The sequence below is a fragment of the Microcaecilia unicolor genome, chromosome 3, assembly GCF_901765095.1.
Source record: "Microcaecilia unicolor chromosome 3, aMicUni1.1, whole genome shotgun sequence".
In the NCBI taxonomy this organism is placed as follows: Eukaryota; Metazoa; Chordata; class Amphibia; order Gymnophiona; family Siphonopidae; genus Microcaecilia; species Microcaecilia unicolor.
In genome coordinates this window covers 338,783,482-338,799,286 of record NC_044033.1, presented here as the reverse complement: position 1 = coordinate 338,799,286, position 15,805 = coordinate 338,783,482, and the positions used below count along the sequence as shown (strand labels likewise).

General features: G+C 48.0%; 1 protein-coding gene across 1 annotated transcript in view; it reads right to left on the bottom strand.

Moving 5' to 3' along the window:
- AHI1 (Abelson helper integration site 1) overlaps positions 1–15,805 on the bottom strand; it is a 683,164-nt gene that overhangs the window by 114,515 nt on the left and 552,844 nt on the right. The window contains 1 exon segment of the mRNA XM_030195101.1: positions 9,889–9,947. Within this exon segment, the coding sequence (XP_030050961.1) occupies positions 9,889–9,947 (59 nt within the window).

Sequence of the window (15,805 nt, the reverse complement as noted above, 5' to 3'; positions counted from 1 at the left end):
TCGAAATGAAAGTTGGACGTCCATCTTGTTTCGATAATACGGGTTTCCCTGCCCCTTTGCTGGGACATCCTCAGGAAAACTTGGGCTCCCCTTTTGATTATGCCCCTCATAGTCTCTTCATTGGATATTACCAGCAGTAATTTAATAAGGACATCAATTAATATTATAAATAAATACATATATAATTTTTGAACTCATGCTAAAATTATAATAGAATGTAATTGTAGGGTGGCTTTTCTGTTACAATCTTCTTTATGCCAGTAGTGTGGCCATGGGGGGGGGGGGGGGGGGTGCTCAGGGCCCATTTTAGGCAGGGGCAGCTGCACAGAGCCTCGTGCACCTAGGAGCCCTGCAGGCCCAGCATCATAGCTATCACTACTTTCCCTGCCTCTCTCTCCCCTCTAAAGCTGCTTCCCGAGTTGTGGCACTTTTCCTTCCTTCTCTCTCTCCTCTTACCATCTTTCTGGCAGTTACAGTAATAACTAAACAGCAAAGCCACGCGCATCACTGGCTCTCTGCACACTGATGGCTACTTTCTCTGGACCAGCCCCGCCTCCTTCCAAAGAGGAAATTATATCGGAGGAGGTGGGATCTAGCTGCAGCGTGCAAAGCCGTGGTCCCGAGCGGCTGTGCTATATAATTAGTACTGCGGCCGTCAGATGACAAAAGGAAGGAGTGAGGAAAAAGCGCTACAGCTTAGAGAATGGCTTAGGGGGAGAGAGACAGGAGTGTTTGGGGATAGGGAGACAGAAGCAGTGCTAAGGGGGGCAGAGGGGGAGAGAGGAGCAGTGCTGGGGCTAGTGTAAAGAGAGAGAGGTGCAGTGTGGAGGCCAGGGTAGAAACAGACAGGAGCAATGCTTGCTAGGTAAGTAGTTATGAGAGGCAGGGGCAAAGCTGAATTGAGGGAGGGAGGTAGAGAGAGGCAGAGGGAAAGCTTAATGAGGGAATAGAGAGAGGCAGGGGAAATGCTAAATAGGGGGGGGGGGGTAGAGAGAGGTAGGGTGAATGCTAAACGGTGTGTGGGAGAGAGCGAGCAAGCAGGCAATGCTGGATAAGGGGATGGGAAGGGTGGGATAGAGACAGAAATGGTAATACTGCACGGGAGAAGCAAAGAGAGAAAGATGAGGCAATGCTGGAAAAGGGAGATGGGAAGGAGACAGAAGACAGACGGTAGTAATACTGCATGGGAGGAGAAGAGAGAGAGAGAGACTGACATGCCTGCTGGAAAGAAGGAAGAAAGATGGAGGAAATGCTGCATGGAAAGTGTGCTAAGAGAACATACTGAATGTAAATGCTGGCTGGAAGGGGGCAGAAACAGAGGGAAACACTGGCTGAAGAGGGGGAGATGCTGCATGGATAGGGGGAGGGAGGGAGATGTAGAAAGGATACATGCTGGCTAGAAAACAAGAGACATTGGCTAGAAGGGGCAGAGGGGGAAGACACTAGCTGGAAAGGGTGGAGACAGAAGGGGAGATGATGGATGGAAAGAGTGAAGAGACAAAGAGAAGGAAACTAAAGGGTGGAATGGAGACTAGGGAGGGCACAGGCTGCATAGAAAGGGGAGAAGAAGGCAGATGCTGCATAGAGAGAAAAAATGCTGAATGGGTTGAAAGAGAAGACAGATGTTGGATTGAAAAGGCGAAGATAGAGCGGGGAGATGCTGAATGGAAGGGACAGAGGGATGCTGGATGGAAGAGGGAAGAGAGGAGAAATTCTAGATGTAAGGGGGTAGAAAGAGACAGCAGATACAGGATGGAAGGGGACAAGATGTGGACAGGAGAGAAAAGATGCAGGATGGAAGTGGGGTATAGAGAAGAGGGGAGATACTGAATGGAAGGGGGAGAGGATAGTGAAAGACTGGGAAATAAAGAGGACAGGGAATGGGAGAACTGGAGTGAGGGAAATGGAAAGCTGTAGATAGATGTATTAAAAAAGGGAAATTGAAGACTGGAAAGAAAGAATAAATGAAATATGTACCGAGAGGCAGAAAAATAAATGGAAGAAAACTGAAAGGAAAAGATCAATGTTGCAGATGGATGTAGTGGAGAAGGTAAAGACCGGAGGACACTGAAAAATGACAAATGGGCAGGAATCTCTGATAAGAGAAGATAGGAAAGCAGAAATCTTGGACTGGGACCAACACAATTAGAACAATTAACCCCCTGGATTCTATATAGTGCGCCTAGCATTCCATGCCGAAATCCAAGCGTATTCTATAACAATGTGTGTAACTTAATTGGCTTAACAAGCCAATCAGTGTTAACGCACTTAAGCAATAATGAGCACTAATTGGCAATAATTGGAATTTATGTGCACAACTCCCTAAGCATATTCTGTAATGAACTGCGCCTACATTTTAATGTGCGCAGGCAAAAAGGGGCGTGGTTATGGATGGGGAACTGGGCATTTCATGGGTGTTAAAATTTACACGCATTGTTATAGAATTTGACCCTCTGCACCTAAATCTATGCGCTAGGATTTATGCCACATTTTCGTTGGTGTAAATGGATGCACATAGTTTTAGACACTAGGATACTGACTAAGCGTATTCTGTATATTGCGCCTAAATCTAGGTGCCGCTTATAGAATACGTTTAGGTGGAAATGTTTTCCGAGTGGATTTTTTAAGCGCTATATTTAGAATCTGGCCCTAAATGGCCAGACAACACAAGTAGAAAAAAGAATTGTACTTTTAATTTAGGATAAAGTAGTGTGGTAGCTGTGTTAAGGTAAAATTATGTATCATACCTGATAATTTTCTTTCCATTAATCAAAGCTGATCAATCCATAGACTGGTGGGTTGTGTCCATCTACCAGCAGGTGGAGATAGAGAGCAATCCTTTTGCCTCCCTATATGTGGTCATGTGCTGCCGGAAACTCCTCAGTATGTCGATATCCAAGCTCCATCCGCAGGACTCAGCACTTAGAGAATTACACCCACAAAGGGACACTCTGCCCAGCTCACCACCGCTGAAACGGGGGAGGGGAATTAACCCAGCTCATCCCCACACAAGTGGGGGAGGGGAATCCGTCCAGCTCATCCCCGCGGAGCGGGGGAGGGACACCACACCCGCCGATGCGGGGGGATCTGGCTTATCCTGCAACCGCAACCGCGGGAGGAGCTGACTGACCCTAACACCGCCGAAGCGGGAGGGGTACAAAGCTGCCCTACTGCCGCACGAAGCGGGAGGGAGCGCCGGCAGAATTTAAGTCTCAATCCAGCCCCGTAAAACGGAGGGGAGAGGAATGCAGCAGCTCACTGTAACACAAATTCGTCTCAACTCTTGAAGAATCCATTGAAAAACTTGAACACGAAGTCCTCCTGAACAGGAACTGAAGACTAAACTTGAACCTGAAATGCAACCAGAATATAACCAATACAGATATCTGGGAGGGACTATGGATTGATCAGCTATGATTAATGGAAAGAAAATTATCAGGTATGATACATAATTTTACCTTCCATATCATCATGCTGATCAATCCATAGACTGGTGGGATGTACCGAAGCAGTACTCACCCAGGGCGGGACATTGAAATCCCTGACCGCAACACTGAAGCTCCAAACCGGGCCTCCGCCCGAGCAGCCACAGTCAAGCGGTAATGCCTGGAGAAGGTATGGGCCGAAGCCCAAGTTGCCGCCTTGCAAATCTCTTCCAAGGAGACGGACCCGGCCTCTGCCATAGAGGCCGCCTGAGCTCTAGTGGAGTGAGCCTTCAGCTGGATAGGCGGCACCTTCCCCGCGGCCACATAAGCCGCTGCAATGGCTTCCTTGACCCATCTTGCCACTGTAGGCTTAGCAGCCTGCAGACCCTTACGCGGACCTGCAAACAGGACAAACAGATGATCCGATTTCCGGAAATCATTGGTCACTTCCAAGTATCTGATGATGACACGTCTCACATCCAGATATTTGAGAGCAGAGTATTCCTCTGGGTAGTCCTCCCTACGAAAGGAAGGGAGACAGAGCTGCTGATTCACATGGAAGCGAGAAACAATCTTGGGCAGGAAGGAAGGCACTGTGCGAATAGTCACTCCTGCCTCAGTGAACTGCAGAAAAGGCTCTCGACATGAGAGTGCCTGGAGCTCGGAAACTCTTCTGGCTGAAGTGATAGCCACCAAAAAGACTGCTTTCAACGTCAGGTCTTTCAGAGATGCCCTCGACAAGGGTTCAAAAGGCGGCTTCTGCAATGCTCTTAGCACCAGGTTGAGATTCCACGCAGGCACCACTGAGTGCAGAGGAGGGCGCAGGCGATTAACTCCCTTGAGAAAGCGCACCACATCTGGCTGCGAAGCCAGGGAAACACCCTTCAGGCGGCCCCTGAAGCAAGCCAGAGCCGCTACCTGGACTTTAAGGGAACTGAGCGACAGGCCTTTCTCCAGACCTTCTTGCAGGAACGCCAACACTGAAGAAATTGGAGCAGTGAAGGGAGAAAGTGAGCCTGCTTCACACCACGCTGCAAAGATACGCCAAATCCTGGCGTAAGCAGTAGAAGTAGAGCGCTTCCTCGCTCTCAGCATAGTGGCGATGACCTTGTCTGAGAAGCCCTTCTTTCTCAGACGCTGCCGCTCAATAGCCAGGCCGTAAGACCAAAGGGGGAGGGATCCTCCATCACCACGGGACCCTGATGTAACAGGCCCTGCTCCACTGGCAGCCGCAGAGGATCGTCGACTGAGAGCCTGATCAAGTCCGCATACCAGGGACGTCTGGGCCAATCCGGACCCACCAGGATTATCCGGCCGGGATGCTTTGCCACCCGGTCTAGCACCCTGCCCAACATGGGCCAGGGCGGGAACACATAGAGAAGCTCTTGTGTCGGCCACTGTTGGAGAAGAGCATCTACTCCCAGGGATCGAGGGTCCCGTCCTCTGCTGAAAAAGCGCGGCACTTGGCAATTGGCCAATGACGCCATCAGATCTAGGCTCGGCTGGCCCCAGCGCTTCGTGATGTCCAAGAATGCCTGAGCAGATAGCTGCCACTCTCCGGGCTCCAAGGTATGGCGACTGAGAAAGTCCGCCTTGACATTCATGACTCCGGCAATGTGGGCCGCTGACAGCTGTTCCAGGTTCGCTTCTGCCCACTGGCATAGATTCATGGCCTCCCTGGCTAGAGGGGCGCTCTTGGTACCTCCCTGGCAGTTGACATAGGCCACAGCCGTGGCATTGTCCGACAGGACCCGTACTGGCTTCAACGCCAGTACCGGGATGAACTCCAAAAGCGCCAACCGAATGGCTCTGAGTTCCAGGAGGTTGATAGACCACTTTGCCTCTGCAGGAGACCAGAGCCCCTGCGCTGTCCTTCCCAAGCAGTGGGCTCCCCAGCCCGACAAAGAGGCGTCCGTCGTGACGACAATCCACTCCGGGGTCACCAGAGGCATTCCCGCAGACAACTTGTCTGTCTGCATCCACCAGCTCAGCGCCTTGCGCACTGCTGGGTCCAAGGGAAGGCGCACAGCATAATCCTCCGACATCGGAGTCCAGCGCTGCAGCAGAGAGTGTTGTAGTGGTCTCATATGAGCCCTGGCCCAGGGCACTACTTCCATCGTGGCCGTCATAGAGCCCAACAGCTGCACATAGTCCCAAGCCCGAAGAGGAGAGGCTACTAGGAACTGGTCCACCTGAGCCTGAAGTTTGACAATCCGATTGTCTGGCAGGAACACTCTGCCCACTTGGGTGTCGAATCGAACTCCCAGATACTCCAGGGACTGAGTCGGGCGCAGCTGGCTCTTCTCCCAGTTGATGATCCATCCCAGGGAGCTCAAAAGAGCAACTACCCGGTCCACAGCTCTGCCGCACTCTGCATAAGAGGGGGCTCGGATCAACCAGTCGTCCAGATAAGGATGGACTTGTACTCCTTCCTTTCGCAGGAAGGCCGCGATGACCACCATTACTTTGGAAAAGGTCCGCGGAGCAGTAGCCAACCTGAAAGGGAGGGCTCTGAACTGGAAGTGTCGTCCCAGGACTGCAAAACGCAGAAAGCGTTGATGAGGAGGCCAGATGGGAATATGCAGGTAAGCTTCCTTGATGTCCAAGGATTCCAGGAACTCCCCTGCCTTCACTGCCGCTATAACAGAGCGGAGAGTCTCCATGCGAAAGTGCCGCACTTTCAAGGCCCGATTGACCCCTTTGAGGTCGAGGATAGGCCGGACAGAACCTCCTTTCTTTGGTACCACAAAGTAAATGGAGTAACGTCCCTTGCCAGTCTGATTTTCTGGCACCGGAACGACCGCACCCAGGCGGATCAGGTTGTCCAAGGTCTGCTGCACTGCCACAGCTTTGACCGGAGACTTGCAGGGAGAGAGTACAAACCCGTCTCTTAAGGGTCGGCAGAACTCTAGCTTGTAGCCGTCTCTGATGACTTCCAGCACCCAAGCGTCTGAAGTTACTTTGGTCCACTCGCCCAGAAACGAGGACAGCCGTCCTCCAATCTGCACTGGGCCATGGACCAAGACCCCGTCATTGGGTACGAGACCCTGGGGGAGGACCGGAGGGCGTACCTCCGGGACGGCGGACTCTGCGAAAGGAATGCTGCTTGGGGGAGAAGTTCCTTTTGAAGGAAGAGGGGGCAGAGGAGCCCAACTTGCCCGGGCGGTACCGACGGGCTTCTTGAAACTGTCCTCTGGAGATCCCGGGGCGAGCACTGGCCCGAGCCCTGACCTCTGGTAACCTCTTGCCCTTAGACGTGCCGAGATCGGTCACGATTTTGTCCAGCTCGACCCCAAAGAGCAGCTTGCCTTTAAAAGGCAACTTAGCCAGGCGGGACTTAGAGGCGTGGTCCGCAGACCAATGTTTCAGCCAAAGCCAGCGCCGCGCAGAGACTGTCTGAGCCATACCTTTAGCCGAGGCTCTCAAGACATCATACAGTAAGTCTGCCAAATAAGCCAAGCCCGATTCCAGGGCCGGCCAGTCAGCCCTCAAGGAAGGATCCGAGGGGGAAGCCCGCTGCACCAACGTCAGGCACGCCCTGGCCACATAGGAGCCGCAAACTGAGGCCTGCAAACTTAAGGCAGCCGCCTCGAAGGACGACCTTAAAGCCGCTTCCAATCTTCTGTCTTGGGCGTCCTTTAGTGCCGTGCCACCTTCCACCGGCAACGCCGTTTTCTTAGTCACCGCAGTGATTAAAGAATCCACGGTAGGCCAAAGAAAGGCCTCACGCTCACTTTCAGGCAAAGGATAGAGGCGGGACATAGCCCTAGCCACTTTGAGGCTCGCTTCCGGGACATCCCATTGAGCCGAAATTAAGGTGTGCATGGCATCATGCACGTGGAAGGTTCTAGGCGGGCGCTTCGTCCCCAGCATAATGGCGGAGCCAACAGGCGCTGAGGGAGAGACGTCCTCCGGAGAGGAAATCTTCAAAATGCTCATGGCCTGCATTAACAGGTTGGGCAAATCCTCTGAGCGAAAGATCTGTGCTGCAGAGGGGTCATCCGCTCCATCCGAGCGGGAATCCGTCTCCTCCAAGGAATCCCCAAAGGACCGTTGGGAGAACTCAGATACGCTGCCCTCATCTACATCAGAGGAAACAGCGTCCTCTAAGGCCTGGGCATCCACCCGAGGGCGTTTACTTCCGGGGGCCTCAACTCCTTTATCGGACAAGGGAGAAGGGGCAGCGTTTTGCATAAGAAAGGCCTGATGCAGCAGCAAAATAAACTCGGGGGAGAAACCCCCCAGACTGTGCACTTCAGCAGCCTGGACCACAGCCCTAGACGCACCCTCAACCGGCGCTCGCAAGAGCGGGGGAGAACCATGCTGCGCATCCAAGATGGCGTCCGGCGCGACACTCCGCGAAGGAGCCGCGCGGGAAGAACGGCGCTTAACTTTAGCCGCTTTTTTGCCGTCGCCCAAATCAAGGGCGGCCATGGCATGAACGTCTCCCAGCTCAAGGGCGGCCCAAGAAGAAGCCGTCCGAGCAGAGTGGCCGGCCAAGATGGCGGAGGCGAGCAGCGGGGGATGGGCGTTTATGGCGGGAAAAACCGCCGCGCCGGAGGAAGACCCGGGACACTGACCGGTCTCCAAACTGACACCCAACAAGGGCGAATCAGATTTTAAACCCCCCGCATCCCCGCTAGAAGCGCACACGCAGTCCGGGGAGCAATTCTTCGCGCCCTCGCCCTCCGACGCCATAGGCCACGTGGAGATCAATCGGGGAACCCCCTGCCCGCTATAAAAAGGTAAAAATTACCTGCTTCTCGCTCCGAGCTGTAACGACCTGGTGTCCCAGTGAGTAGCTGCAATAAACGTTTAAATAAACGTCGAAATAAACGCCCTTAAAGACGTTCAAAATTTTTTTTTTTTTTTTTTTTAACGGAGCCAGCGGGAGGGGGGAGAAAAGGAGGGACCTGGCACCATCAGGTTTGCACTTGCTCAAGAAGAGCCCTCAACCCCAGGCACTCAACAAAACCTAAAAATTAGGCTTGGAGGCCTAGCCAGAGCTGCTGCTGTGTGTGACCACCACCTGCTGAGATAGAGAACATACTGAGGAGTTTCCGGCAGCACATGACCACATATAGGGAGGCAAAAGGATTGCTCTCTATCTCCACCTGCTGGTAGATGGACACAACCCACCAGTCTATGGATTGATCAGCATGATGATATGGAATCTACTCTAGAGGTTAATAAATAAAAAATTTTAAATGGAAAATAGTGATAGTTTTTTTATTGGACTAGCTTTCAGAGTCCAAAAACCTCCTTCCCCAAGAATGGACAGTATACTATACTATTAAGTTGATCCAATAAAAAGGTCTTTTTTGGCCGTGCTTCACTCAGCTGAGAGACCTTGAAGTCTCTGAGCCAATCACAGCGTGTTTAGCTGAGCTAAACGCGCTGTGATTGGCCGTGCTGTGATTGGCTCAGAGACTTCCAGGTCTCTCAGCTGAGTGAAGCACAGCCAAAAAGGACGTTTTTATTATTGCGGGTTGAATGTCCAAAAAAGAGCCTGCAGCATCGGAGCCTATTTGATTTTTTTAAATAAAGCTTCGCTTAAAAAAAAAAAAATGTCCATTTTGTGCGCCCCCCCCCCCATACAATAATAAAAATGTCCTTTTTGGCCGTGCTTCACTCAGCTCAGAGCTGGAAGTAAGGGAGGGCCATCCAAGCAAGTACAGTTGTGGCATAGTGGTTAGAGCATGGTCTTGTAATCCAGAGGTGGTGGGTTCAAATCCTAATAGTGCTAAAAAAAAAAAAAAAAAAAAAGGACGAGTACTTGGATTTTTTTTCCACTTTTTTAAGTTGTATGAAGTCTTTATTGAACATTTATCAGTAAAGAGACAAGCACTTGGGTGGTTTTTCGGGTGTAGAACAGCCATAATGACCGTCCATGATAAGTACTTCGCCATTTTAGCCCTCCCCCCCCCCCCGATTTTTTTTTTTTTACATTTTAATAATTTTTCCAATCCCGCGCAGCCCCAACAAGAGGTACAGACCTCTCGTTAGATTTTCCACTATTTTCGGTTATTGCATCTCATTACAATAGGTTTTCTACACGATTTGCTCATCTGCATTCCGTTTTTGTTAGCTGCTACCGTCGTCGGAAAAAAGTGTTTAGTGTATGCCAAGGTTTACTACTTGCTCGTAAATGGCTTGTTAAGGGCTCATTAAGTTTAGTGTATCTGGCCCTCAGTGCCCTGGAGCCTGCACACCCAAAGAGAATGCTGGACCACAGAAAAGACAATTCTAACTTTGCAACAGGTATCACTGCAAACCTGGATATTCAATGCAGTTGCCTGGACATGGTCTGGCATTGAATATCAAGATCTAACTTAGCCAGTAGTAGTCAGAGCTTAAAATATTGATGGTCACCATCTGCTGAATATTGACTGTAAATGGTAAGAGTTCTATTACGAATGAGTGCTTTTCTAAATATATTTTGGAACTAAATAGACTGTTTTACCTTCTGCAGTCTGACTGATGGCATTCGGCAGAAAGGCAGTCCAACTGGGCTGAAACCTCCTGTGGAAAAACAAAGACATTTTATTATTTATTTGTATATATTTAATTAATCTCCAACAAAGGAGTTCTAGGCAATGTAGATACAAAACTATAATATTAAAAATTTTAAAATATACCAAATTATATAAATCTTTTCCATGCAGAAAATGACCTTTATAAAATTGCACAGAAAAGGGGTAATTTTATAAGGGGGTATGCACTGTAAGTAGTAAAGTATTCAAATACTTTGTTAGTATATTTTTCATTTACAGATGAATATGGTCACATACAGATAAGTGACCTCTTATGTGTGCTTTGAAATGATGGCGCATATTTTGCCAGTGGGCATCCACAAGGGTAGAGTTAGGTAGAGTATGGGTGAAGCATGTGTATACACGCATAGATTCTAAAATATTATAATTTGCATGCATATTTAAAAAATTGGTATGGACATTTTCATCAGCTCTAGGGCTGGTATAAATTTCTGTGCCAACCATTTACGCTAGTATTTTATAAAGAAACATAGGCACGTACTTGTCCTTATAAAATAGCTTTCACATAAGCACCTTAAAAGGCACTTTAATTAGATGCACCCTTATAAAATTACCTTCAAAAGGGTCGGCGTCACACTCGACTGTAACCTTACTGTTGAGAGCCAAGTAAACTCTACTACTACTATTACTACTATTTAGCATTTCTATAGCGCTACAAGAAAATGTTCTATTCAATGTGGAAGCTCAAACGATTAAAACCTTTCTTCCCAAGGGAAACCTTTTGAAACCTAATTCAATCAATGGTCCTAAGTCATGAAGATGAATGCAACGGAATGTACGCGGGATGCAAAGAACAACTAACAAAAAACTCCAGACCACCCAAAATACAGCAGCCAGGTTGATATTCAGCAAAACATACTTCGAAAGTGCCAAACCCCTTCGAGAAAAGCTGCATTGGCTCCCAATCAAATAACGGATCATCTTCAAAATCTGCACTTTAGTCCACAAAATTATATATGGCGTAGTCCCAGGATACATGATAGACCTCATAGATCTACCAATAAGAAACAGAGTCAGGTCATCAAGATCATACCCAAACCTACACTACCCAAATTGCAAAGGACTGAAATACAAAACAACCTACGCATCCGGCTTCTCCTACATAAGCGCACAACTATGGAATGGCCTTCCAAAAGCTGTGAAAACAATACATGACCACTTGAACTTCAGGAAATCACTAAAAACCAACCTCTTCAAAAAGGCCTACCCCAACGATCCTACGTAAACCTCTTCACCCAGAAACACAGCATGCCTAATAATCGTACTGGACAACACACAATCTTCATCCCTTCCGACCCTCCACATATACCTCATTCGATCACTATACAACCTTGTATTTGCTATCAACCGACTGGGCAAACGCCTTGACGGTACTATGTAAGCCACATTGAGCCTGCAAATAGGTGGGAAAATGTGGGATACAAATGCAAATAATAATAATAATAATAATATATTCAAAGCAATTTAACTGGTCTGGAGAAGTTCCTACTTGGTTAAATTGTTCTGGCCAGACCAAGAACAGATATTCAGCAGCACTTAACTAGACAGAGTCACTGCATATCTGCTCTGATTGCCATGTCACACTCTGGCTAGTGTCAAGACCATCCAGGGGTGGAGTTATATGGGAACTGATGATATTCAGCGCCGGTGCCCACATAGTTAACCAAGCATAATAGACCACATAAATAGCAGTCCTAATTATGCCTGGTTAGCTATTTGAATATGGCATTGAATATCGGCCATACCCAGATAGCTCCCAGGAGCCATCAAAGACCTAAATATTCGGTGCCTGTCACCGCCACCAGTCGACCACTGTCCCCAATGTATGTGCCTATGTTTTGCTTGGGATCTGTATTTAGCTCATGCTTTTTCAGCGGTATTTCAAGGTGAGTTACATTCAGGTACAGCAGGTATTCTTCTGTCCTCTAAGGACTCACATCTAAGGTTATACCTGGGGAAATGGAGGGTTAACTGACTTGCTCAAGATCAAAAGGAGTATGATCTGAACCATGGTCAATCTGGTTCTCAGCATACTGTTCTAAGTATTAAGGTATTCCTATCCTATGTGACCTGGCATAGGCTCTCCCAGAGGCATAGGTTGGATAGAGTGGAGGTAGAATTGTGATGATGTATGTGTATATTTTATAAAATACATAGGTAGAGTACAGGCTCAAATTTATCCCTTTTTGAAGCAGGTGTTAATCTATGTTTCAGCATATGTACACTATTGGGGTTGGATCTATGAGCCTATTCTATAAAAGGTATCGTTTGTATGGTAATAAAAAGGTAATGCCGTTGTATCGCTCCATGGTGCGACCGCACCTGGAGTATTGTGTTCAGTACTGGTCTCCGTATCTCAAAAAAGATATAGTAGAATTGGAAAAGGTACAGCGAAGGGCGACGAAAATGATAGTGGGGATGGGACGACTTTCCTATGAAGAGAGGCTGAGAAGGCTAGGGCTTTTCAGCTTGGAGAAGAGACGGCTGAGGGGAGATATGATAGAAGTGTATAAAATAATGAGTGGAATGGATCGGGTGGATGTGAAGCGACTGTTCACGCTATCCAAAAATACTAGGACTAGAGGGCATGAGTTGAAGCTACAGTGTGGTAAATTTAAAACGAATCGGAGAAAATTTTTCTTCACCCAACGTGTAATTAGACTCTGGAATTCATTGCCGGAGAACGTGGTACGGGCGGTTAGCTTGACGGAGTTTAAAAAGGGGTTAGATAGATTCCTAAAGGACAAGTCCATAGACCGCTATTAAATGGACTGGAAAAATTCCTCATTTTTAGGTATAACTTGTCTGGAATGTTTTTACGTTTGGGGAGCGTGCCAGGTGCCCTTGACCTGGATTGGCCACTGTCGGTGACAGGATGCTGGGCTAGATGGACCTTTGGTCTTTCCCAGTATGGCACTACTTATGTACTTATGTACTTATGTACCTACATTGCCTTTATAAAAAAGCTGCCTTTTAGAATGTCTTATACAGGGTTGCTATTATAAAATCAAACCCTATAGGGCCAGCAAATAATCCCTAATTACAGAAAAACTTTCTGATATGATCATAAAAAGGCTAAGATAAAAGCTTGCATGAAGAGCATAGTTTTCTAATATTTGTAAAGCTTAACGTAGATTTTCTATTTGGAAGATAATTTCATATGAAAAGAATGACAATAATGAAAGTTTTGGTTTTGCACCTATCAGACTGTACTCTCTTGGCAAGGGAAGTAGATCCATTCCTTGCAACTCACTCCCAAGGATAAGCAATAGCTTTCCCAGGTTTACCAAAAGTTATGCGACTTTAAGTTGTCATTTGTATTCTGTCACAGAGATATAGCAGATAGTGTATCATTGGTTATATAGCAGTTTGGCACTACAGAAAGTTCTAGAAAGCATATGAAAGCCTAAGTATGCTTATGGTAGTTCTAGGAAATATTGGGCCTGATATTTAGCCAGTTGTAATCAGCATTTTGCTGACCACTGCCGGCGCAAACCCAGAAATTCAATGCCGGGCCATGTCCAGCTATCAACATTGAATTTCTGTGTTTGCAGAGCTGGCTAACACATATTGTTGCGTTCCGCGCGCCTACCTGCTCTCCCGCTGCGGGGAGCGGGAGCCAGCGGCCTCCGCGGCACGAGAAGACGGCCGGGGGTTCCTGCGTGGGGGCCGGCGCTGCCGTGGGACTGGCAGGTCAGGCTGGGACCGGTGGCCGGCGACGGCGAACGCCGGTCTCTTGGGTGGAGGAGGTCAGGATGAGGTTCGCGCCGCCCAAGATGGCGGCGCTGGTATGTGAGGGCCGACGTCTTCTTCGCTCCAGAGCCGGGGGGCTCTGGAGCTCTGCCTACCTAGCACCGGATTGGAGGACCAGGGCGGTGACTCCGCCTGGGAGATTGGGCAGAGCCAATCCGAGGGGCTCTGCCGACTCCCAGGGCCGGATTGGTGGGTTTCTCCCATGAGGGCGGGGTGGCGCGATATTTAAACACAGAATCTAGCTGACATCCTTGCTTCAGGTTCTGTTCTCGAAGCCTGCGCAGTGGTTCCGTGTTGCGTCTTCTTGGACCTTCCCAGAGACTGTGCTTATACTTTACTACGGATTGCTAGCCGCCTATCCAGAGACTGTGCTTATACTGTACTACGGATTGCTAGCCGCCTATCCAGAGACTGTGCTTATTCTTTACTACGGATTGCTAGCCGCCTGTCCAGAGACTGTGCTTATACTTTACTACGGATTGCTAGCCGCCTATCCAGAGACTGTGCTTATACTTGACTACGGATTGCTAGCCGCCTATCCAGAGACTGTGCTTATACTTGACTACGGATTGCTAGCCGCCTATCCAGGGACTGTGCTTTGTATTTGACCCCCGATTGCTAGCCGCCTGCCCAGGGAGTTGCCCTGCGCCTGACTGCTGGTTGCTGATTGCCCGTTACTCCTGACTCAAGCCAGGTCAGTCCGTCAACCCCGCGGTTCCAGCAGTCCTGCTGGCCGCCTGCAGCTGGGGGCTCAACCCCTGGTGAACGGCGGCCGCCGCGGGTGAAGATTCGGGGTTGCCCGGCTGTCCTCTGAGGTCCTTCGGGGCCTTGCGGGACCTAAGGGCTCACCGACGTTAAAGACAAGACACATATCTGGCTAAGTGCGATACTCAGCACTTAACTGGCTATGGTTTGAGCATAAGATAGGACTGACAAAATAGGTCAATCTGGCCAATTAAGTTCTGAATATCAGCACTTAACCGGCCAAGTGCTGACTCCGCTCCCAGAACGCCCTCAAAATAACTGGTTTGGAGTTTAGCACTAATCGGTTATTTTTAGCGGCATTAACCAGTAAAATGCTACTGAAAATGAATACTTAGCCCTGAACAGGCGATTTAACTTAATTTGCCTTGAATATTGACCCCTTAGTCATTAATTAGGTAATTTTAAAAGGGGCCCTTTTACTAAGCCACATAGGCACCTATGCGCACCCTTCGTGCGTCAATTTGGAGTTACCGCGTGGCCCAGGTGGTAATTTTGTATTTTAACACACTTCTGTTATGCACACCGGAAAATAATTCAAAGATCTGACTGGCAAAAGAAAGGAGTTCATCAACAAAATGCAAACTTTTTACACTGCAACACATCTTTAATACATCCTAAGAGACAAATAAAACAGTGGCAGAAACAATCAACTCAACATGAATGAAAAGGATTTTTTTTTACTTGCTCGCATTTCTAGTTATTTTTATTTCCATGAATTAACTTTTATGCCATATATTTTTAAATTAAAATGTTTTAGATTACTCCTTAACAAGTTTTACCTATCCTAAGCTAAGGAGGCACAGACAAAGTAACAGCTGCGATTCCTGGTCTCTCTCATTGCCAGGCTCATTCACAGCTGTACAGTAATGACTGCTACAGTCTAGAAGGTATACTTTTTCTAGTGCTCCCATTTGGCTGCCATGCTAAGGTGGTCATTTTTGTGTAGCTGTTGCCAGCAAATACCTGTGAATAATTTTTAGAGAGCTTTTTTTTTTTAACTAGACATTCCGATCTTCAATTTTTCTGATCATACACTTTCTGAATCAGAGACACGCATTTTACAAAAAGGCCTTTCATTTGTACCTACTGCTGCTTACAGTCCATTTCAAACCAACTTTGATTTGTTCAAATTTACTAGAAAACTCCAAATTATACAATGTTTTTCTAAAACTACTCCCAGTATTGATTTTTCTGTTGTTAAGAAACAGTCTACCTGGATACCACCAGGCCAGCTTGATCTATTCAAATAAGCATTCAACACATGCATCCAAAATGATCTAGAAGTCATAGAATGGAACGAGACACCAC